The sequence below is a fragment of the Apodemus sylvaticus genome, chromosome 6 (assembly GCF_947179515.1).
Source record: "Apodemus sylvaticus chromosome 6, mApoSyl1.1, whole genome shotgun sequence".
NCBI lineage: Eukaryota > Metazoa > Chordata > Mammalia > Rodentia > Muridae > Apodemus > Apodemus sylvaticus.
The window spans coordinates 128,427,695-128,453,564 of NC_067477.1; the positions used below are offsets into that span (position 1 = coordinate 128,427,695).

Genomic DNA, 25,870 nt, shown 5'->3' on the forward strand with positions numbered 1-25,870 from the left:
TCTCCTATCAGTCTGAGATTTGTGTGCACATGAATTGAAAGAAAATTACTGTTTATGTGTTACAGGCGATTTGCCTGCATGTATGTCTGTATGCTTGTGCACCACTTCCCTGCCTGGTACCCGAGGAGGCCGTGAGAGCCCCTGGAACTGGAGTTACAGTGAGCTGCCATGTGGGTGCTGGGAAGAGAACTCAGGTCCTGTGGAAGAGCAGCCAGTGCTCTTAGCCAGCTCACCATCTCTCCACCCAGCACACCTTAAAGCAGGGTGCTCTTCTTTCCAACATCACTAGCACTGACTGTGGGCTTACGAAGGAAACCCTCTGGGTCTGGGGCCTAGGGATGCTCTGATATAAGCTCACATCTGGGAAGCACTGGCCTGCACTAACTACTCAATAACTACTTATATTGACATCCTTACTAAAGTGACAAAGATTAAAATGGTAAAATTAACTGATGATATAGACAAGGCAACTGGAGTTAAATAATAAGGAAAACTTTAAATCTATACTACTTAAAATTATATTTAATCCTTGAAAATACCAACGTTATGAAATGTCTATTTTTTTTTTTAATTGAGACAAGTTGGTCCTTGTGAAGTAGCCAAGGCTAGCCCATCTTTCTGACTCAGCCTCTGAAGTGGTGGAATTCTTGGTGTGCACCATCACATCTGGCCCCTGGAGGCTATAAATATTCATTGATATGCATTTCAGAAAGACTTGCCCTTTATAGGAATAGTAGCGCCAAACAACTGAATTCTGTAAAACTCTAAAAATAAGTATAAAAAGAAATAGAAAACACTATTAAAATGTTAAGAACATTTGCTCATGTATTAAACTATTACTTGGTTTTGGAGAACCATAATTCAGTTGGTCAGATTAATACAGCTATTTCCAAGTAAAATTGCCAGAACTGAGTGTAATTTCGTATTTTGAGGGAGGAAGAGAGAGTTCTTGGGATTGAACTCCTGACTCTGTGTGTGTGTGCTTTTTAATATTTTATTTTTAATTATGCATGTATGTGTGGAATTTGTATAAATGAATGCAGATTCCCTTGGAGGCCAGAAGGAAGTACTGGATGCCCTGCAGCTGCAGCTGGAGCTGCCTCACAGGGGTGCTAGGAAACAAAGTACAAGGGCAGCGTGTGCTCCTCAGGGCTGAGCCGTCTCTGCAGCCCACACACTGACTGGGTTCTGTTTGTCCTGTGCACTGACTATGCATTCCACTACCCGGCCATACCAGCATCCTACAGCAGCAACCAAAGCTCACGTATACATGCTGCGGCCTTCGAGACAACAGCTATGACGTGCGTGGCTCTTCAAGGTCAGAAGAGCTCCCTGGTAGCTCCTTAGTTAATGGCATGGCACGCTTTCCTGAGAGGCACTTAATAAACATGTAGGGCTATGGCCTGGACCTCAAATGTCTTTACTTGTATGTGTGCATGAGAGCTCCAGTGTGGCGTGGACGCCAAGGATAACTTGTAGGAGTCAGTGTTCTGCCATGGGGGCCTTTGGGATAAAACTCTTGGTTATCAGGCTGGGTAGCCAGCACCTTTACCCACTGAGCATTCTTGCTGTCCCCTCATGTCCCATTCCTGCTCCCAGCTGGCTGGTGGTGCTATTCTGAGAGGCTGCGGATCCTTAGGAGGCAGGGGACTCCCTGGTGGAAGCTCATCAATAGGCCAGGGCTTTGAAGGTAATGGCTTGGCACCTGCTTCATGCCTGGTCTGACATGGCCTCAGTGGGGCTCATCACACACTCCCAGTGCCAGGGACTGTTCTACTCCAGAAGGCCTGCTCTGCCCTGGAGGCTGAGAGTGTTTGAAATCATGAGCCAAAATATATAAATAACCAAGACCCATTAACAGATTCACACACCAATTTATTTTCACATTTAAAGAGTATATGCACATTCTATATATATATGTGTGTTTTCTAATCAAATTGTTTTAAATGTGATGAACACACTAACTGCACTTTATAGCATGTTATTCCTTCTTCCAGTTTACCAGTACAGCCACTTAAGACTGCTTTTCTTCCTGGGATATATAGAACACTCACTGCCTTCACAACTGTTGGCATTGTTGTTAACAATTACATAAAGATCACAAACCTGACTCTGTAAACCATGACGAGGTAGAATTTGGATTGACTGTCTCAAATCGAACCACCTGGTTGAAGTCTCGCCCTCTACTGACACCAACACAGACCAGAGGGTACTCCTGCTCAGGCACCACCAGCATCTCAAACATCCGGAGTGGGCATGGCATCGGAAACTCTATGTGCTGCAGAGACAAGAGTAGGTTGACAGACGGACCAAGGCCACAGTGCCCAGTGGCAGCAGCAGGGAGGCCTGAACCTCCCCAGATGCAGAAGACGTTTCTGCTCTCAAGACTCCTCCTTGCTCCAGGAACTTAGAGCGTGCAGACAAATCTGAAGTTCAAAGTATCTTTATTAATGTTACATTAAAATTACACAAACTTTGGATATTACTTGGAAGGGATCTTGCTAGTCTTGCCCCTTGAGAGCTAGACAATGAAGTTGAGGAGCTGAGTGACGGGCCCTGTGTGACCCAGTTCCCGTGGCAGCCCTGCCTTCATCTCAGTTCTTCAGTTACCCTCATCTGCTTTTCTTACCAGATGAGCAAACATGAAAGACAGACAGACAGCACCACCAGCACACGCTGCGCCTCTTTTAAGCATGAACAGAACACCCTAAAGAAATCTGCCTCCTAGCTCAAGTGATTTCATCAACACAGTAACTTTGATACAATACCACTTTTGTACATAACTTTTAATTATTTTTCATGTTGCTGTAAAGAAAACAAATGCATTCCCAGTTTGTAGATCTGGAAATAGAAAACACGAACTTCATTAATAACCAGGAACAAAACAGAAGTCTCCCCATATCCACCAGGATGGCTGAGGTAGAGTGGCGTGAGGGCTGAGTGAGGGACGGTGGGAGCAGACGTCACGACAGCCGCTCTGGTTCACTCTGCGGCCACCAGTGTGAGCATGTGCTTTCCTCATGACCCAGCTATACAGAACGAGGTACTCTACAGAACGAGGGTGGGCATTCACAGGACGGCACATCAAGGTGACAAGAACTCAGAAACATCCAACTGGCTGTCAGCAGCCACAGGGATAAAACAGAACACACAAGACAGAAAATCAAGAGCAGGGAAAGGGAACAAAGCTACGCAGCTGCTAACTGTGGCGCTGCACACGAGGGAAGGCTGCACACTGACTCACTTTCTGATCCTAGTCTTCCTGTTACCATAAGGTGACCTCACTTAGGGACACACACGTGAGGTGAATAATAAAAGATTGGTCTTACACATACATTCTTTCAAGTTTGTATTTTGCTGCTTTTAAAAATAGGCTGTATTTTAACTCTATTTTCCAAATGGTTATTGATAGTACTTAACAAAGCAACTGAATAGGTTTTGATTTTTAATCTGGCAACTGATCCATGCTGAGGAAAATAGGTAAAACAGGCTTGCCATGATGACTAGCTTGAGGACAATGGCCTTGGTGGCCTGAGGCTCAGTTCTACACACACCTGCGCACCAGCCACCCGCGGGCTCCTCCGCAGTGGGTTACTGGAGTGTTTCTACCATATCTCCCTACTTCGCCTCTCTAGGAACTCACCCTTTACTCAGGGCACTGATTTTAAGTAAAACCTCCTCCTCTTCCACATGAGCTTGCTAATAAGGTGCTAAGACTTCCTTTAAATTCTATCCCTGAACTGGTGACTCACCCACTCAGCCTTCCAGGTGTTGGAATGATATAGGAATGCATCACTATGCCTGGTCAAACCTGTCATTTCTTTAACACATTTTTAAAATTTAATTTTATGTATATGGGTGTGGCTTGTGGGACTGAGCAACTACTAGATGCTTGGACTTCCATTCACTGCTGCCCATTGCTAGGTTAGCTGGACTACAGACTGTATGTCATCACAATAAATTCCCTCAATATAGAGACATTCCCTGACTAAGACAGATGGCTATAGGTGCTGGGAATTGAACATGGGTCCTCTGGAAGAATAACCAGTGCTCTTAACCACTGATCGACTCTTCAGAACGCAACTTACCATATTTTTCCAAAAGAATTCATTTTTAATTATGTGCCTGATCCCATGAAATTCTGAATGGCTGAGCCATCTTCCGCCCAACCTTGCGTATTTATGATCAGGCAACATAAAGAACTTAAAGAATCTTTCAGAGTGGTTGAGGTTAATGAAGCAGGCAGAATGATATTTCTGGGTCTTTATTTTTTTTTCTGAGCATGTAAGAAGCCAACAGGTTTTTGACTCTGTGTACCTCTGGCTTCCTGTAATGATCAGACTGAGTGCAAAGGTCACCAGCACACCCACATGTTCTTGGTGACTAAGCGGTCCTCATATCTGACCTACTCCAGCAAACAGCATTGAGTTTTCTTTAGAATAAGAGCACAGTGTTGCTGGGGAGATCTTTAATTTAATCTTGTTATGATAAAAATGTGGCCTAATGATGCAAACACTGCCCAGCATGCCACCGAGAGGATGAAGGATACAGAAAGCAAAAGAATATACGTGAATGCACCCAATAAACACTATACTCACCAAGAAAACAAAATTCAAATTCACAATCAAAATGAAGAGCGCACAGAAGTCATGAAACACACACAAAAAGGGACATCCAAGAAATGTCCGGAGAGGGGTGTGACCCTCCCAGAGGAGAGCTGGCCCAGGTCTCAGGAGTCAGTCAGGCCAAGCCCTCCAGTGCCATCCACTTAGGAAAGAGAACCCACAGAGGGAGAACTTTACTGCATCTAGGAACACACATTCCCTCCTCACACATTTGTGCTTGTGTGTTGTATGTGTTGTGTGTGTGGGTGCTGTGAGTGTTCCTCTGCTAGGATCAGCCCCAGAGGTCCTCTGGCCCTCTGAGGACTCCCCCTCCCCCAGTGCTGGGGACACAGGTGCAAGCGGCTAAGGCCTGCTTTCACTGGGGGTTGGGGGTGGGGGTGGGGGTGGGGCGGGTCCACACTCAGGGCCTAATGCCTGAACAGCAAGGGCTCTTACCCGCTGAACCACATCCCCACACCCTCCTGTACATTTCTTGATCTTTCTAGCTCCTTTAATAAAGATAAAAAGAAATGGTCTAAAGTAACACAAATCGACATTGGAGTCATTCACACCAAGCTTAACCACTGTCTGGATGTGTGCGGCTAACTGACATCACAGAAGCGCTTTTCACTTCATAGATGTCAGTAAGGGTGGAGCTCAAGTAGAATAAGAGAGACAGGAGGAGACTGGGAAACTCAACTGTATAGATATTCCCCGTCTCCCCGTCTACCAAGGAAAGGCATCCATTTTCACACTAGGCAAGATAAAGGAGAGGTGGAGAGGAGAACTACTTCGCCATAAGTAGGCTGCATTGTACACGATATCAACGAGGCGACTTCCCTTAGGCTTTGGAGTAAAGTATTTCTGTGTAGTGAAGTTTTCTTTCTTTTTTTTTTGGAGACGGGCCTCACGCACCCTAGATGGGCCTTGAACTCTAGATCCTTTGCCTACATCTCAAGTGCTAGGATTCCAGGAATGCAAAATCATACCTATATCCTCATTGAAAAGATCCTAGAGAAACTTAAACAAAGCCAGTTTCCCCGAGGTCATGGGAAGGCCTGGTACCTCTCTGCAGTCCCTCACTACCATCCCTAAATACCTGGTTTCTTCTAGAACCTCCATGTAGACCCCACGCAGCCGTCACAGTCCACACACTTCAGAGTTAGCTGAAATCAAGTTTTCTTGTAGAGAAGAGCACGGCTAACATAGGGTTTGTACTATAGATGTCATGAATGCTTACCTTAATTAACATAAATTTCTGCATTGGCTCAACCCATTCTAATAGAACAATGCTAGTCTGAAGTGCCCCGCACAGGTATTTATGGCCCGTGTAAGGATTTCTCACTGAAAAGGCAAAAAAGTAAACATCAGTTTTCTTAGAATATAAAATCCTTACTATAATAGTTATATATTCCAAAAATAGAGATTACAAAAAAAATCAATAGCAGGCTGCCATTTCTTAATAATTGGATATTAGATTGGATATTAGAGTGAATGAGAAAGATTGCTTCAGAAAATAGTGAGAGGTGACCCAGCACTTAAAGGCTTTTGTTTATATGCATGTGTGAGACTGCTGGCCACCACCAGGTGTCACATGTACAGCGGCAGTGAAGGCAGCCGATGCCACAGCATCCTGAAGGAAAGGGCCAGTGTGAATCTGTGAGAAGCTGACATGGTGTGCGAACTCAGGCGCTTCCAGAGTGCTCGTGACAGCAATGTACTGAGGCTATAATGCTCGGCTTCTAAAAACAAAGTATTTACTTATTTCCCTTTTTATTATCTCTTTTATGATTGCTAGAAAAACATTACAGGCACTAATCAAATTTTATAATACAACTTGCAAATAATAAAATTGAATTGCCTCAAGTATTTGAGCTTTTCTTACATTTAAGATATAATGTAAATACATAGAAATAAGAACATTTTGAAAACCACATAAAGGGCAATAACTAAATCCACTAACTTCACCTAGGTTTTAAATAGGTAAAAGGCAGAGGCAGCGAGGGACAATACTAGTTGGGCATAGCCAACAGAAAATCCCAGATGGCAGAGCAGGCCCAAGAAAGCAGAAAGTCCTGATCCTCGCGGGGCCAAGCATGCGGGCTAGCCGCTGCCCATGGCGGCAGGTCCACAGCAGCCCTGCCGCTGCCCATCTGCCAGCTGCTGATTCCTGCTGTGCTCTCTGCCCAGCCTCAGCCCTGATGTCTTCCCCTCCTAGGCTCTGCACCGCTCCTGTGGAGCAGTGAACGCGGTTCCAGCCACATTAGTCCTCATGCACTGCACCGGGAGGTCTGTGGCTCAGGTGACTCGGCCATCTCTCTGCTGCCCGCGCCCAGCTGAGGTGAGTGGCAGCATTTGACTTGCACTGCTGTTTTTGTCACTCTGCTCAGTGAACTCCAGCTATTCACAGTGAACTCTTGGGAGGCCCAGCCCAGCCCAGGGGCCCTTCCTGCTGCCTGTGCTTAGCCTTCTTCCCACAGACCTCAGCGTACTCCGCGTGCACACCTCTCTCTGGCAACAGTTGGGAGTTAGAGGAAACAAACACTCTGGGCTTTTTAGTTGTTGTTAGGTGTAAACAGAAAACGAGTTGTTATGAAGGGGGAGGAGCAACATACTCGAGAGGTCTGTGCACAGGGACACTGTTATCATTATAACTTTAGTATCATGAACACACGGATCACAACTACAGGCATGCAAGAGCAGCCCCGTGAGCACTCACTAAGCAGATGTGAATGGAAGGAACTGTTCATAGAAAGCATGGTATGCTTATTTCCTGTGATGAAAGTTACCCCACTGTCTCCATTTCTCATAGCCTTCAACTCTCCCTTATACACTGCGAGCCTCACAAGGCTCCCCTACACCGTCACACAGGAAAGCCACGCAGTACTTACCCACACAGCACTTCTGACACCACTTGGTTTCAGGAATCTTTGCTGATACAGCAAATTTCCTAAATGTAAATGGAGAAGCATATAAGACACAGGCAACAAAGTGTTCACTGCAGAGATGCAGTCACAGATTGGTGGGGAAGCATGTGGTAAGCATCACAGCAGATAAGTCCATATTAAAGTAGGAATAGGGAATGGCGAAATGGTTCAATGGGGAAAGAAAGGTATTTACTACCTAGCTTGATGGACACGCACATGCACACACACACACACACATGCTTTTAAAGATTTGTTTCTATTTATGTGTGTGTGTGTGTTAAAATATATTGGATACCTTTTTTGGTCCCCATCAATTCTAAATGGCTTACATTTTTAGTTAAAAACAAAACTATGAAGTATTTTGAATTCAGAAGAATGACCTTAGGATTTCTTTTTAAATGCAGAGCCAATAAACTACATAAAATATATACATAAGTAGTGGAGTCCTCATGGCACATTCTTAGTCTGTCAGTTACAGACAGCATTCAGTGAGCTGCATCGGTAACTCTGGTTTACCAGAGGACCAGTGACAAAAGTATAGAGACCAGAAGCTGGGCGAGGGCCTTCCACACGTGATGGCTTCAGTTGTGTGAAAAGCTGCCTCGCCTGCTGCTCAGCAGTTAATAACACGCCACGTGCTGCTTTTCCAGAGGATGTGAGTTCCAATCCTAGCACCCATGTCAGATCCATCCAGTTTAGTTCACAACCACCTGTCACTCCAGCTCCAGAGGATCTGACGCCCTCTTCTGGTGTCTGCAGCTACTTGTACTCAGGTGTATATACCTACACAGGCACATATACAACACACATAAATAGAAACAAATCTTAAAGAAAACATTTAAAGCTGTCTTCTTACTGTAGCCACTGGCAGGACCTTTTCTAGTCTCCCGACTCTAACCTTTACCTCAGGAACCTCACTCAGTATTGATGAGTTCCATTATTGCCAAATGTGCTCTCAGGGATTCTGCAAACACCTGATTCAAATGCAATGGGCAATATCAATTTTCAACTGTATCTTAAAACCCATAGACACTTAAAGCTCTATCTTTTAAAGATTTATTTCATTTTTAAAACAGTGTGTATGTGTGAATACACACACGTGTGAGTTCAGGTGCTGGCAGAAGCCACCTGAAAGAAGGTATCAGATGCCCTGGAGCTAAAGCTACAGGTGGGTGTGAACTAACATCAGATTCTCTGCAAGAACACTACATGTCTTAGCCTCGAAAGCCAGGACCCTGTCACCACAGCGGACTTCCAACTCATCATGTACTAACACTAGCTTAATTCTTCATCTTCCCATCTTTACCTCCTAAGTGCTGGGATACGGGATATGCTATGGTAGCCAGTTCCTAGATAATGAAGATGAGAAAGGAAGGAAGTATCTGTGGACGGTTGTAATGCTGTATAACAAAATGCCTAAAATAGTGAGTCCGAGGTGAAATATGCACAAAGGAGTAAAATCTTCTTATGGAAACTTCTTAAAGGAAGAGGCAATATCTTATTCAATTGTGTCTCATCTACACAGAGGCCCTTCACCTACAGTCAGTAAAAACTGTAAAAAGTAAACACAGCTAAAAAGCCAAAAGGCCTCTAAAACATGGTCTGTGTGCAACATGTATATAGCAGAACATACACCTTTAAAATATGCTGTGTGACTGTTTTGCCTGCATGTATGTCTTGCATCATCAAGTGTCCAGTGATCTGGTACTGGGGATCCTCTGGATTCACACATATGGTTGTGATCTCCCACGTGGGGCTCGGAAGGGAAGCTGGGTCCTCTGGAAGAGCGGCCAGTGCTCTTAAGCACTGCGCCATATGCCCAGCTCCCAGTCTTTATTTTTCCCTCTCAACAAAAAAGTCTCTTCACAGTTTGTGTGCTTTATGTATAGTCCTTGGGGCAAGTTATATGAGTTTCTTAGACATACATTTGATTTTTATGTCCACAAGCATTTTGAATTATTAAGTTACAAAGTTAGAATGGAAAGGACGAACCGAAGCACAAAGTGGTAGCAAAAGAAACTTAGGGGCCACTGTAACCTTAATTACAAATACAGCTATTACTGTCGTAACTGAAGCCCCAGTCGCAATTCTGAGCAGTCACGAAAACACCCAGTTAAATTTGATGCATCTACTTTAAGACAGAAAAACATAAGTTTTTAAATGACTTTCATCAGAAAGCTCTTTTTAAAAAAAGACTGTTAGGATTGGAGAAAGAGCTCAGCGGTTAGCCTCACTTCCTGCTCTTGTAGAGGACCTAAGTTCAGTGCCCAGTACCAGTGTTGAGCAGCTTACAAACTGTAACTGCAGCTCTCGGGTATCCAATGCTTCCAATGCTTCTGTGGTTATCTACACACACACACACACACACACACACACACACACACACACACACACATACACTCTTACTATGTTGTAAATGTAGCAGTTAACAACAGATCCTCAAAGTACCTGAAAGCTAAGGTTTTCAGCCTTGGCTTTACAGCCAGTCTTGAGAAGGAATACTGGCTATAATATCATTTGACTTAATAGGCTGGTTGGTCAACAGATGCGGACCATGATTACAATAAATGCGGGTGCTCAGTATGATTAAAAATGCCCAAAGTACAAAAAGAAAACTCCTCACCTCTAATTATCTCCCCATGCAAAAAAAAAAAAAAAAAAAAAAAAAACCAACCAAAAACCAAAAAACCCAAAAAAAACAAAACCATTAATTCAAATGGTTTTGAATCATTTTGACTTTCTAGGCTTAGAAACTGTGCTTTGAAAAAAATTCACTTTATGTAAGATGACAAAGCATGATCAGAGCAAAGGCAGTGGCCGGTTGTGGTGGTGCATGCCGGTAGGATTTGCTGAAGGAGGCAGAGGCAGGAGGATCACGAGTTCGAGGCCAGCCTGGCTACACATTTTAACGAGAAAAAAAAAAAAAAAAAAAAGAGCAAAGGCAGTGTATGTATAATTACATGAGAAATTAGTTTTACTTTTGCAGAAAAGACAGAAACAAAAGTTGAGGAAGAAAATGTTTATGTAATCAGAAAACATGATTATAATTCTAGAACAAAAATATGATGAATAAGGTCTTATTAGAAATCATTAAACAACTTTTTAATGAAGACTTTCTATCAGCCCAAACCTTCACCTTCTCTTGAATAAGTGCTTGTGCAGGCATGTGACCTCTAAGAACAGACACACTAGTTACCTGGGCAGTATTCGATCAGGGAGCTTGTGTGCTGGGATGGCTACAGGTAACTTCTGCATCTGTCTTGCATAATCAAAAAGCCCTGGTAAATTATGGGAGTAAAGCTGAGAAGCTTTGCCTGCGAAGAGATAAGCACCACATGAGAGCAGTCACAAGCAACAAAGTTTGCAAGATTGATGGAAGCAAGACTTACCAGATACTGACAGTAAGCAATTGTTCATCACGTACAACCACGTACACCTGCGGGGGAACAGCTGACAAAAAATACAGACAGTCAGAGAAAGTACCAGCCACACACAGAAGTGCACAGGAACTGTGCAAGCTGAATGTCCAGAGGCCAGTTCACCTACATCAAAGGCAGCACACTTCCAACATAGGCTGAGCTTGGTTATAAGCATGATTACTCCTGTAACGAGGGACCACATAACCCCGAAGAGAATAGCAACATTTTAAATAACATCCACTCCTTTATTTTGGTCCTGGGATTAAATGACTAAGTCTTTCCTATGCACTCTTCTTGAAATGTACTTATCAAGTACATGGACATATATAATGCAGAACAAAAAGGAACATGGTGTAGAAGAACAAGAGACACTGACAGGTCTGCACAGGAGACAGGCTGAGAGGGACCACGATGAAGACTTGGAAACTGCAAAAGCTGAGGCACGTGGAAGTTGAGAGGAACCATAAGGACCCATCTGTCCATGCAGTGTGTGAGAACTGGGACAGCTTAGGAGGCCTGATGCTTGAGTACTGTGGCAGAGGAAAGCAAATCACGGTACTTTAAAGACAACAAATAGCATGTCTGATGGAGACGTCTCACCAACAAGCACCAGTGCTCAGCACAGTGCCCCAGGGCCAGCAGCCTCAGCAGGACTTGGACCTGTGTCAGCATTGCCAGTTCCCAGCCCCCGCTCACACCCCGCAGAGCAGTTCTGAACATGGGCCAAACACTGCACCTAGCCACCACTGGCAACTCTGCCCTGACTTAACAAGCTTGTTTGCTGGGCTTGCTCTGCTAATTCCCATGGGTCTTTCCAACATGGACTGGGATGACGGTAGGGAATAGGAAGAATGGAGAGATGATGACACAGTTGAGACTCTAAGGAGATGACTTTACTAACACAACAAGTCATAACAAAATGTAATAATAGAAGGGAGAAACAAAGAAAAATACTAATCAGTAAGATTCAAATAAACAAGATAAAGCTGAAGGCTCGCACTTGCCTTACTGGGACGTGCATTCATGAAACACTAAAATCCCTCTTGTCCCTCTTCCTGAAGTTACACCCTGAACCTAGAGCCAACTAGGTCTTAAATTCAGGTTTCACTCCTACCTTCTTCTTTATGCTTTTCATTAAAGAGCTGGGGGGGTTACTGGCTACCCCGAGGACATGAGGCACGGCAGGTTATGACTTCCAGACAACAGGAGGCTGGCTGTTTCATCAGTGTTGATCTGGTTAATTTTTACTCGAGCACAGACGTAGCACTTCATTAGTGTCATACCCAGGACGGTGCTTGTAACTGGCAATACACTCATAGAGAGTGCCAGGACAAAGCACTAAGCCTTTCACGTACGTGCTCAGCACAGGGCAATGGCTGGCACTTACGGCTAGTTTTAGGCAAGTGTTGGAACTCATTTTGGACTTGTTTTTTAGCTACCTTAAAAAATACTAAAGGTTTTCTAGAGCATCAGTGCTTCCTTAGTGAGTGAGTTAGATTCTGAGCAAAATACTCAGTTTTATAAAGGAACATAGCAGTTGAGAAGGGTGCATGCGGGGCAGTGGTCTTTAGTGGCACACATCTTTAATCTCAGCACTCGAGAGGCAGAGGCAGGCGGATTTCTGAGTTCGAGGTCAGCCTGGTCTAGAGTGAGTTCCAGGACAATCTGGGCTACACAGAGAAACCCTGTCTTGAAAAACCAAAGAGAAAAAGAAGGGCACATTCAATATTTTGCATAGATTTCTACTTTCTTGAGTATTATGTGACTTTAGTTAACTTACTTAATTTATTCTTGTCTTATTTTATTTTTAATAAAATATGTAATTTTAATATTGTATTCTGATCTGGATGATGGAGCGTGGGGGCTGGAGAGGTGGCTCAGTGGTCAGGAGCACTGGTTTCTCTCGAGAAGCACCTGGACTTGATTCTTACGTCCCACACAGCAGTTCAGAACCACGTGTACTCCAGTTCAGGGGATCCAGCATCCTCCCTAGCCTCTGTGGGCACCAGGCAAACCCGCAGTGCAGATACACATACAGGAAAGACACCCATACTTATAATATTTTTGAAAAAGTAAAAAGGCTGAGGGGAGCTGAGGGTATAGCTCAGTGGTCAACCCTTGCCTAGGATGTGCAAAAGCCTTAGGGGTTTGGTCATGGCCCCTCAAAAAAGAAAAAAAAGTACAAGTAGCATGTACTTCTCAGAGACTTTTGAAGAGAGCAAACAATGTGGGTTAGCACTGTGCTTGGGCCAGCATCTTTTTTGGCAGTACTGAGGTCTGAACCCAAGGCCCTGCACATGCTACACAAGAGCTCCACCACGAGGGGCCCAGACTTCACATTAACTTTACACAGATCTTCATTATTAATATCAATATCACTATTACAAGTTCTGCATATTATTTGGTGCTCTTTTTTCCATCTCTGTATTTTTTCTTCTTAAACACATTTGCTGACATACGGTTTGTGTGTGTGTGTGTGATACATGTATATGGTGTGCGTCCCACGGAAGCCAGAGGATAGCTTTGTGGAGTCAGTTCTCTCCTTTCACCTCTATGTGGGCTCCAGGGATTGAACACAGGTGGAAAGGGGCATGGCAACACTCCCTTTATTTAAATTATTTAAAACAGTTTATGTGTATGAGTATCTGCTTGCATGCATGTGTGCGTGCCACTTGCAAGCCTGGTGCCTGGGGAGGCCAGCAGGCACTGTTTTCCTTGGAACTGGAATTACGGATGACTGGGGGCCACCACGAGTGTGCTAGGAGCCAACCCAGGCCCTCTGCAACATCAGCAAGGGCTCTTAACCCAAGCCTTGCATCTTTAAAAAACATTTTAGTAATTGATGTACTATGTTTTTGTGCATCATATGTCTGTGTCTGTATAAGTGTATGTGCATGTATATGTGTGGGCATTTGCCTGTGCACAGAAGCCAGAAGAAATCCCTTCGGTCTGGAGTCACAGGTATTTGCGAGGTGTCTGGTTTGTTAATGTGTGTGTACAGATCTGGACTCTAGTTTTCAAATCTGTATAGCAAGTGCTCATAACCACTGAGCCATCTCTCCAGTCTTCTATTCGAACTTAACATATATTCACCCTTTGACTACAGTCTCATTGTCTCCCACTATTCCATAAACATTTCTAAAACACAGTTCTGGCCATTAGCTGGGTATAGAAAGCTCTGGGATTTGACAATCTATTGTTATTACTCTAGACTCCAAAATGTCCAATCACTGCTCTCCAGATGCCACACAATTTCACAGTTCCATCCCCATCCCTCTTGTCCACTGTCACTTAAGGTCCATCCATATAGGTTCTGCTTAGAGGACAAAAGGGCCAAGAAAACCCACCAATCTCTGAGCTTGCCAGAGAAACCTAATGATCCCTGAACAGGAAAACCCACCAATCCCTGAACTTCAAAACCAGGCCACATAATCCCTCCAATCTCAGGACATCCTGGGAATACCACTCCCACCCTCAAATCCTATATAAGCCCTGCCTTCTGCTCAGCTCCCTGCTTTTTCTCTCCTGGGTTTTCCCCTCACAACAAATCTCCTGTGTGAGGTTTGCTGTGCTGTGCAACTCTGTGGTGTTTATTGGCTCCTGATTGCCAGGCTGCCTCTCTGGGCAGAACCTCCCCTTTCCAAAGCCGAGCTGTGACACTTCTGTAGGGAGCCTTTCATTTGTCGGCTGCAACACGCCTCTGTGGTCTACATTCCAAACTCAACTTTAGAGAGCTACCCAAGTGTGAGTGCTGGAGTCTGTCTTTCACTAAGCATAAGCTTCCTAAGGGTAGGAATGGAGACTGTGGCCTTCCTCACTATGTAGCAAACGGATGCTCCATGGATTTTTTACAAATAAAAGAAATGCCAATCACAACTGAAACTTATTTCTGATGTCTACTTAAATAACAAGAGAGAAATACAGATGATAGCCTACCTGTTCCATTGATGTTTCGTGAAGTTCATTGAGATTAAGGGTATAAATGCCCTCTTCAGCGCCAAATATCAAGTACTGGTCTGAAATAACAGAGACTTCATTAATTGACTTCAATAAACAAGATACTTTATAAGTTTACACCATGCCGGGCGGTGGTGGTGCACTCCTATAATCCCAGCACTCTGGGAGGCAGAGGCAGGCGGATTTCTGAGTTCGAGGCCAGCCTGGTCTACAGAGTGAGTTCCAGGACAGCCAGGGTTACACAGAGAAACCCTGTCTCGAAAAAACCAAATCCAAAAAACCAAAAAACCAAAAAACCAAAAAAAAAAAAAAAAAAAAAAAAAAAAAGTTTACACCAACTAAAATTCAATAAATAATGTGTGACCCTTGAAAAAGATTGTGATCTTTACAGTTTTACTACAAGTGGAGTTAGACTACGTCACACACCATCATTCTCAGAGCAGTGATGAGGCCGTGCCTGGGAGGCTGGAGGCATGGGCTGCCAGGCTCACTCACCAGAGGGTATGTGTGCCCGACTGCTACAGTCTGTGGTGACTTTTTCTAAAGTCCCCAGAGGATCATGTGCAAGTAACACAACATGAAAACTAAGAACTCAAATTAAAAATTATATTTACATATGTGGTGATTTGAATTAGAATGGCCTCCATAGGCTCATTTATTTCAATGCGCAGTCACCAGGGAGAGGATGATTTTAAAGGATTAGAAGGATTAGGAGGCATGGCTGTGATGAAGGAAGCGTGTTACTAGGTGGTGGACCGTGAGGTTTCAGAAGCCTGTGCTAGGCCCCGGCTCTCTTTTGGCCTGTGCATCAGGATGCAGGTCTCAGCTACTGCCCAGGGCCCTGTGTGCTGACATGATCCTCACCATGGTAACGATCAAACCTCTGAAACTATAAGTAAGCCTCCAATTAGGTGCTTTCTTTTATTATAAGAATTGCTATCATTATAGCGTATCTTCATAGCAATAGAATGGTGACTTATAGTCTACTATAAGCACTAACAAAAACACAGGATCTGGGACTTGAAAGGCAGAGGAACAAACCAAATGAAATAGGTGGTGGAGATGGAGCTCATCAGAGACTCTCTGGGTTTGAGCCAGCACCACACATACTAGACATGGTTGCACAGGCATGTAATCACAGCACTTGGGAGGTCCACAGCACAAGTGGACCAGAATTCACGATCATAAATGACCAGATAGGAAGTCTGAGCCAGTTTGGGTTAAAGAGTTGGTCTAAAACAAAACCAAACCCAACAACACAAACCAGGACCTGATTATTGTTCAACTCCCAGCACCCACATGGCAGCTCACACCTGTCTAACTCCAGTTCCCAGGGATCCAACATCCTTACACAGACATATATACAAGCAAAACCACCAATGCACATAAAAGTAAATAAAAAATGTAAAACAATTAAAACCTGGATATCTATGAGGTTACATCATCTAGATGATAAGAGAAATGTAGGCAGCATTTTATTTGATTGCTCTTAAGATACAAAAAGGAATCCATCCTGGTCTCCAGCTGAGCTGAAGTATGCTAAGACTAACTTAGAACATATGAGAACTCCTAAACTGTGCAGGGCTGTTTTAGGTTTGGTGCTGGTTAGTTTGAGTTAGGTTGGTGAGGATTAGTGCTGGCATAAGACCTGCGGTCAGACAGCAGTGGGTTTAAACCAGAGTGCTCGACCACTGCCACCTGTGGAGCAGTGAATCTCAGTGTCAAATCAAAGTCAGAACTTGGACTTCTAGAAGAATACATACATATGTGTCTTCTTATGCACACCCATGTAAGAATGTTTGCAGATGATTCTGGGTATTTCACACAGCTAAAGAGAGTTGCTGGGCTGCAGGCATGCAAAACAACACCCTTGCTCTGCCCCTACTTACTCTGAATATAACCCCTTTTCAGTATAGAGTTCCTTTAAAATAGTCACTAGACTCTGGCTATCTAGGAGCCAAGTGATTTCAGTCATGACTGTGAGGGTAAGCATACTGGGCAGTAGCAGAAAAACCATTTCTGCAGAAAGGAAGGGAGACCTGATACCATGACCTCACTGGCAACTCCAACCTCAAACTATAAGGAGAGAACAGATAAATAATTTTAGCTTAAATTTACAGAAAATAGCCAAGAAATGAGTCAAATGAAATTCAGAGCTACACTGAAGGGCAGCTAGAAACAGGGATCTAGGGCTGGGGAGAAGGCTCAGCAGTTAAGAGCTCCAGCTGCTCTTCCAGAGGCCCTGCATTCAGTTCCCAGCACCCACCCGCAGCTCACATCTGTCCGTAACTCCACCATCTTCTCACACAACAATAAGGAAAACACCAATGAATATAATAAAACAAAAAACAAAACAAAAAAACAGTAGGAACTGCGGTGATACCTCTCGTGTCTGGATTTATCCAAGACGTGGCACAGTGGATTTTCAAGGGACATCCATTAAAAACCTTTGAAAAACATGCTCCCATCTGAAAAAATAAGGACTTGTCAACAGAACAGTGACAGACAGCAGTCCCTAACATAACATGTAAGGCTTAACTATATGGGAGACCTGAGGTTACACTAAAACTAAGATCACTTCAAATTTACAGAGTTAAATGTGTCAGACAGTCACCCAGCCAGTGTTTTTCTGGACACTCACAATAAACTTTTTGACAGTTACACACAAAGTCTCCTGGTACAAAAACAATTTTGCTAGAGAAAAAACAATCTCATATTTCCTATGTCATTTCACAATAAATAAGTCAATCCAATCATAAATTCTGTGTAATAAATATCTTGCCAGTAAGAATCAACACCCTCGGAGAAAGAGGAACACTTCTCCACTGCTGGTGGGGTTGCAAATTGGTACAACCACTCTGGAAATCAGTCTGGCGGTTCCTCCGAAAACTGGGCACCTTACTTCCAGAAGATCCTGCTATACCACTCCTGGGCATATACCCAGAAGACTCCCCACCATGTAATAAGGATACATGTTCTACTATGTTCATAGCAGCCCTATTTGTAATTGCCAGATGCTGGAAAGAACCCAGGTATCCCTCAACAGAAGAGTGGATGCAAAAAATGTGGTATATCTACACAATGGAGTACTATTCAGCCATTAGAAACAATGAATTCATGAAATTCTTAGGCAAATGGATGGAGCTAGAGAATATCATACTAAGTGAGGTAACCCAGACTCAAAAGGTGAATCATGGTATGCACTCACTAATAAGTGGATATTAACCTAGAAAACTGGAATACCCAAAACATAATCCACACATCAAATGAGGTACAAGAAGAAAGGAGGAGTGGCCCCTGGTTCTGGAAAGACTCAGTGAAACAGTATTCAGCAAAACCAGAACGGGGAAGTGGGAAGGGGTGGGTGGGAGGACAGGGGAAGAGAAGGGGGCTTGCGGGACTTTCGGGGAGTGGGGGGGCTAGAAGAGGGGAAATCATTTGAAATGTAAATAAATTATATCGAATAATAAAAAAAAAAATTAAAATAAAAAAAAAAGAAGGATCAGCACTGTAAAAAAAAAAACAAAAACAAAAAAAAAAAACAAAAAAAAAAGAATCAACACCCTCGCTGAGCGTGGTGGCGCACGCCTGTGATCCCAGCACTTGGGAGGCAGAGGCAGGCAGATTTCTGAGTTCAAGGCCAGCCTGGTCTACAGAGTGAGTTCCAGGATAGCCAGGGCTATACAGAGAAACCCTGTCTTGAAAAAAACAAAAAAACAAACAAAAAAAAAAGAATCAACACTATCAAAACAACATAATGTTCTTATGTAAGAAGAAAATAATAATTTCCATAAAAAAAGTTGTTGTTTGGTTTTATGATAAAATGTCATCTTTGAGGCCTGGATCGCCTTTAATCCTAGCACCCAGAAGGCAGAGGCAGGCAGATCTTTGTTATTTTGTTAGTTGAGGCCAGCCTGGTCTACAGAGGGAGTTCTAGGACTGCCAGGACTTCAAAGAGACCCTATCTCAAAAAGAAATAAACAACAAGACAAACTCCCCCAAACAAAACAACCCCCCAAACCAATAACAACCACAAACCAAAGGCCAAAACAAAAAAACCCACCACCGCCACCAAAAAACGCTCAACAACAACAGCAACGAAATGATCTGAAATTTTCTATTGTAAACTGAAAGAATGCAGGGTTGATTTAAAATCCACACATATTCAAACTGGAAATATACAGACTCTTTAAAAGGAGCAATCCGAGGACAGAGGCGGCTCAGCAAGCAGAGGCACTTGCTCCAAGGCTGACCTCAAGTTTAACCTTACATCCCACATGGTGGGAGGAGACTCAGTTCAAAACGTGGACTGCCACAAATGTGCTGTGACAGAAGCACACATATGCATATGTGTACTTACATACACACACACACACACACACACACACACACACACACACAAGTTTTCTTTTTAAATATGAGGAAAGGCTGAGTGTGGCTGTGATGGTGCCTGCTATCATGTCAGGGCTGGGGGCGGGGTGGGGAGCAGGCAGACACAATCCAAGGCATACACTGAAACAATTCTCACTGTATTTAGTTTGAAAAATCAGTTATTTGATACTGAATACTTACATGCACTTTAGGTGTTGGGGGAAGGCCATTACTAATTGGCTTCTAGAAAAGGAATATAGCGTTATAATTTTTTGCTGTTATTTGGCATGAAAATACTGTATTTCAAACTCATTTCTTTGAATAAAATACACAAGCAGATTATCACCATAAAATAAGACAACAGCTATTTTCAACTTCCCACGTTCCTCTCAGAGTTACTCACTGCTCCCTAAACCAGCTTGGGCCACATCCTTTCTCTAGGTGACTGTCTATGTCCTATAGCAAAGGAACCTTCGCCATTTAAATAAAACACCATAACCATAATCAGTGTAGACTAACAGTAATTGTGGAAGTCACGACTGCTTTGCTGCCAGTCCTTCTCAGCGTAACTCAGCTGCCGAGGGGAAGAGCACAGTGTGAGTGTGCAGACACCAGCACTTACTGGGACGTCCTTCTTCTCTTTCCTCGAAAGGTTTGTGCCTCTTTGCTCACTCTGCTGCTGATATAAAGACCCGTCTCGTTCACCATTTAGCTGGAAGGAGTTCACTCCATTGCCTTCAATAAAATATGTTTTAAAATATTGTGAAAGGATGATTTTTAAGGAAAGATTTCATTAAGACAATTATTAAATAGGAACGAAGTTCATTCTGAACTTGGTATCGCCCATGAAGAACATTCATCCCTGAAGTGTTGTATATGTTCTTCCAGTTAAACCTATTTTTGGCATACTGGTTAAATTTAAATTCAGCTCTAATCTGAGTTAACATTTCATTAAAGAGAGAAAAATAGCAAATTCAAAATTACTTTTACAGAATGGACAATTTATATTACAAATAGTTATCAAGAAATGGTAACAGCTCTTTTAAAAAGTTTCTCTGGACAACAAAGGAAACTTTCAGTACCTTCTACTACTAATTTATAGACAACATCTATAAATACCAACCATTTTTCTAGAAGTGGTTAACGAAAATTAAGGAGTCAAAGAAAAACAGCTTTATCTTTCCTAAAACGAAAAGTAGCCTGTACTACACGCTGTTTGTTCAAAGCCTGATTTTGACTTAGATACTGTAGCTAGTGATAAAATACAGCCTACAGCAGTCTCCAAAGGTGGGAAGGCTAATAAGGTGGGCTGTGGAGACGGCCCAGTGGTCAAGAGCACTCGCCACTCTTGCGAAGGACCCAGGTTCACATCTCAGCACCTGTATGGCTGCTCACAATGAATTCCAGTTCTGTCAGATCTGGCGCCCTCCTCTGGCCTCTACTTGCATCAGGAAGCGCATACACATGAACATACCAGGGGCAACTGTCCCAGGCTGGGGCACAAGAGGCACTGTCAGAGAAAGCACTCTGGAGCAGGAAGCAGAAACACGTCTAACATCCACTGCTCTTGACATCTCCTCTTAAAGGATTCAGTCATCTTTTGGACCGTACCCTTCATTTCTTATACAATAAACCCTGTCACAGATGAACTCTGTCCTCCACCCTCACCTAAAACAGCAGGCTTCTGTGGGGGTAACCTGGGGGGAGGTGGTCTAGGTGGAACGTGGGATGGCTTCGCTGGGCTCCCTGATGAGGGACATCTCTTGATTGTTCCTTGATTACCGTCCTCAGCAGAATGTGTATCCTGTGGTATGAAGATGGATTTAGGCTGAAATAACACAGAAAAGGAAATCAGTGATTAAATATATGATTATTTTCCTGAAGTAAATAATATTATGCATCAGCAATTTTCAAACTGTGTTCACTAGAGTAGTGCCAAGGGTATTTAAGATTCAGGGTACCTTATTACTTAAACATTATCCTAAAACTGTACACTAAAACATGTTGAGTTTTGCAGCTGTGGAAGGGGGTATGAATTGGTTGCTATTCCCTTCAGAAACCTTCCCAAGTAAAATCTTCCTTGCCTTTCTGATTAACAATATAACAGCATCTCTTTTAACTATGGAAGCTAATCACTACTTGCCAGGTTAATCCAAACTGCCGCTTACATAACTCGGCATGTTCATGTTAAAGCATGATCTTTCAGATTAGGGAGAACGGATGGAAGCAATTGGAATGCTCCTATAATGGCGCACACTAGCACAGTAAGACAGGATGCCTAGGAAACTTTTGTGAGGCAGGAGAGATTCCTCCCATAGCTAAAGGTTTGCAGAATTTATACATTCTTCCAAGTGTGCCCTGAAGGTGCCAACCAAAGCGATCTTCACGAGCAAGTGGAGAGCCTTTCATCTGTGAGAACTGAGACTTTCTCAGTAATACAATGAAAATAAATCAGCTGGAAGCCAAGACTGGCAAGGCTCTGATTTAAACTACAATACAACAACTCATTTTATACTGAAACCTGTTATGGATATAAATCTGTAAGATAAATGTGCCATATTGCCACTGTACCCACTCATTTTATCCTGAGAGCCTGCAGATATGCTGCTGACATACACCCTGCATATGCTGGGATTACCTTACTACCCATGATGATGTTGTCAGGCAGAGAGCTTGCCTCACATACAAAAGGGCCCCAGGCTCAATCCCCAGTGCAGCCAAGGAAAAGTGGGGTTTGTCACTAAGTTGTTTTCCAAAGCTGCTGTCTTATTTTTGTATTTTTCATTTACAATTATTTTCTGAAAATTAAATGTCTGTGATGGTAGTTTATCCTTTGTCCACTCTCAGTGATCAATCAAAGTTTATAGAGTTTCAAAAAAAATATTGTGAAAATGTAAGATTTCTAGCTAGGTGGAAATAACACCAATCTAGAGATCATTTCCAAGTGTAAATATTTAAAATGTGTTACTCAATGAGCTCCAAGCCATCAGTTTAAAAAAACAAAAGTGAAATCATGCTCTTAGGTAACAATGGCAACTCTTCATTTTCTTTGTGGCTGGGAAATAAAAGGCAGCTATAATAATAGACAGCACTGGTGGGAGAACACGTGAAGAGCTCATGGCAAGTGGGCGTGTCTACCTTTGGTGGCAGAGGAGGCGGGACTTTTGCTTTCATGGTTGAACTAAAAAGCAAAAACAAAAAATATAAAGTCAGAACTCTGCATTTGACAAATGAATTATTAAACATAGTTATTTTTCAAAGATACAAAAGAAAAGCCTTCAGAGTCAAATACTGCTTTCTGGGTTCATGAGTTCTTTTTCCAGAATATTTTGTAAAATGTCCAAATTCTATTGAATGACCCACTCAGAAGTGCGTAGACGTGTATCTTCTTGTTTCCAATGCCATAAGGGATCCAAATGGAAAGATGGTCACAGCTCTCTTTTATCTCGCTCAGAGCAAACGTAGGGATACAGGCAGCCATCGGGCTGCGGATGCCAAGAGTATGCATACACTGCACAGCAGCGTCTGGGTCTCTCCCAATACAATTACTGAGTTCTAACACAACCGACAAAGGGACAAAGGGCTCACTCCTGCTCACAGCTGGGATGGCAAGCAGTGAACCTGAAACCACTGCTCACACCAGAGTTCATCAGTGCTCAGCTCAGTTTACTTTCTTGCTCCATTTTACAGTCCAGAGTCCTTAGAGGGTCTGCTCATACCATCTCAGACCAGTTAATCCAGGCAAGATAATATACCACAGGCATGCCCAGACGCCTGCTGACACTCAATTCCGGATCGGTCAGGGTGATAATTAAATACTAACCTTTCATTTTTGCTACCAATAGATATGAAACATCTTTAATGAAACTATACATATATATGTATATGTATGCATGGGTGTGTGTATTTATATATATATATATATATTCTATGAAGTAACAGTAAAGCTAAGATTTACTATAATTCAGAATCTGTCTCGGAAACAAAAGGCTGATGAAACACAGCATGTTTCTCAAGCCCACAGAGACAAAGTGCTATGACACAGTGTCACAGGAACTCTGTGCCTGTCAGTCTAGTGCTCTCAGGCTGGTGCTGTTGTCTACTGTTGAACTGCATTATCTTTCTTTACTAACCAAAACCAATTCACACAAAGAGCCTTTACAGTAATGCAGTAATGAGAGCAGTTACCAACAATGACTGACAGGGTTCTATGTGGACCTTTCCTCAATGGCTCCTGCTGAGCTCTAACTCCCTATGGTGTCCAGGTTTGGGAGGCTGGAGACTCGGGGACATGGTGCTTGGGTGATGGAGGTTGCTAAAAGCAGCCTAACCGATCTCCTTTCCCGTCCCATCTCTGCTTCCTGGTCAGCACCATGAGAATTCAAAGCTGCGGCCCCCACTGACACAGACCAAGCTGCCTTCCCTTAGTACGGCCAACCCCATTCTCGGAAACTGAGCCGCAGCAGACCTCTTTCCTTATGATGCTTCTTCTGTCGGGTGCTAGATCACAGTGATGAGAGAAGTAACAGTCTAAATTATAATTAAAAGTGATATTTGTTGATGACTTTTTCTTTCCTAATACTATATCTTCAATTAGCATTGCAGACTGACTTTTACCTCCTTAAATCAACATATTGATAAGAAAATACCTGATGTGTTATACATAAAGAGGGCTTTTAGGAGGTCATTAAGTTAACAGAGGCCACAGGCTTGATGGATAAGCAGGAGGAATGGAAAACAGACTGCCCTTTGCCCCACTATATACACATATCAAGGAAAGCCCATGAATACAAACAAAGGCAGGAAGGCAAGGAGTTCAAGGTCATTCACAAGTACACAGCAAATTTTTGGCCCACCTAAGCTACCACAGACATTGTCTCAAAAGCCAGCATTGGGCTGGTAGGTGCATGGGTAGACAGATGGAGGCTATCATCAGAAACAAAGTGCGCTAGCACCTGAACTAAGTTTCTGTCTAACCCACTCAGATTGCAATCTGAAGATGATTAATCCAAGTGGAATAAAAAAACAACAGCACAGAGACTGTGGTACAACATACACAGCGTGTTCCTGATGTAAAATTCTTACTGAGCTGCTAGAACTACAAGACCAGGTCAAATGAGAGCTTACTGCTTAGAGTCATCATCATCTCCTTCGTCATCTTCTAAGTGTGCCACATGTCCTCTAGAGAGAGCAGAGCATGGTTAGATGGTTGCAGAGATGCAGGAGTGGCCACTGCATGACAGGACTTTACGCCTGCATCTTTATGGAACAGACTGACACCTAAAACTAACAAACCACGCGTGACAGACAAGGGGAAATGGTTTATCTCATCTATGACATAAAGTACTTCAATAATTAAAAGTTGTAATTACCGCTGATGTAATTCCTCTTCAACAGACTTCAGAAGACTCCTAAAAGACAGAAGGAAGGAGCATGATGAGTAAGTGTATGGCTTCTCCTACTTTCTGTTTACACATCAGTTTCCAGACTGTATTTGCCATACTGACCATTTCTGTGTCACAAAGCTTATGCTTTAATGAGATACCTCTATTTTTGGTTGCTACTGTCTTTGTATATATTCCTAAACAAACAAAAAGAAACACATTCTAATATTGACTGAGCATTGGTGATTCCAACAGGAGACAGCTCAGCATGAAAAGCCACGACAGAACTAACACAGCTGCAGGGGCAGAGCACGGATCTCCAGGACTCATACTCTGCCTGGAACACTACAACTGGCATTTGAAGTTATATTTATTTCTTAAAATAAGGAGGCTGACATACTTTGGCAGACTTATGCTCTCAGGCAATCCTGTAAAATGGAATTCCGCATGTTGGCTCTGTGCAGAAGCATGCATGCGTGTGCTATGAACACATGAAGGTGGTAGCAGTCAGCTTTCACGAGCACACGCACTCACCTGAGGAGTGGTGGTGTTCTCTGGTGGTGAACGGGCAAACACATTACACTTTTGGAAGCCTCAGACTGGGGGAGACCAGCTGTGAGGGGCTCCTCTTAGGAGCAATGTTCTAGAAGGCTTTTATTTCCGAGGGAATTGGGGTGTTCCTAGTCAGTCATTCAGGACACACTACCTATCCACACCCATGCGCTGAAGTGCAAAGCCTTCTCCAGGCTGCTGCAACTACGAGGAAAAATGGACTCTGCCAAAGTCTGTGAGGGTGAACCTCTAAATCACTTTTCTTACAGTTATGCATGAACCCCAAAGGCATTGTTAGTTGTCTACTATAGATAGTGAGCAGAACGCTTAGCTATCAAGTTTATTAAGCAGGCCAGCCTGATACGTTTTCAAATGACAAATTATGAATCTGAAATGGTAAATGACATAGAAAAACAATGAATCAATTCCAAGTATCATAGCTAGAAAGACAGAGGTTTCATAGTTCAGTGTCTTGTTGACTGTGAATCTTTCCCAGGGCCATAAGCAACAGGAGCCCCTGCTGGAGCAGCAGGGCAGAGGAAGACAGAGCTGGCTGGCTGCTGAGTCCTGCTGTCACCTCTGCAGGCCACACACCTCTGCATTTCCATGTGGACAGTTGCTGGCATGCAAGTGGGAATTACAGCAGTGGAGGGAGC

The 25,870-nt window shown here is 43.2% G+C and overlaps 1 protein-coding gene across 5 annotated transcripts in view; it reads right to left on the reverse strand.

Annotated features, from left to right (window-relative positions):
- Map4k3 (mitogen-activated protein kinase kinase kinase kinase 3) overlaps positions 1-25,870 on the reverse strand; it is a 159,072-nt gene that overhangs the window by 15,517 nt on the left and 117,685 nt on the right. For 4 of the 5 annotated variants that reach the window (XM_052186459.1, XM_052186457.1, XM_052186461.1 and 1 more), the window contains 13 exons: positions 24,651-24,689; positions 24,406-24,459; positions 22,417-22,459; positions 20,947-21,106; positions 19,901-20,013; positions 19,480-19,521; positions 17,291-17,375; positions 14,887-14,966; positions 10,921-10,981; positions 10,728-10,845; positions 7,496-7,554; positions 5,845-5,948; positions 2,107-2,278 (listed from right to left, as the gene is read on the reverse strand). In XM_052186459.1, the coding sequence (XP_052042419.1) occupies positions 2,107-2,278; positions 5,845-5,948; positions 7,496-7,554; positions 10,728-10,845; positions 10,921-10,981; positions 14,887-14,966; positions 17,291-17,375; positions 19,480-19,521; positions 19,901-20,013; positions 20,947-21,106; positions 22,417-22,459; positions 24,406-24,459; positions 24,651-24,689 (1,130 nt within the window). The remainder of the gene's footprint in view (positions 1-2,106; positions 2,279-5,844; positions 5,949-7,495; positions 7,555-10,727; positions 10,846-10,920; positions 10,982-14,886; positions 14,967-17,290; positions 17,376-19,479; positions 19,522-19,900; positions 20,014-20,946; positions 21,107-22,416; positions 22,460-24,405; positions 24,460-24,650; positions 24,690-25,870) is intronic. The other variant, XM_052186458.1, reaches the window with a different exon arrangement.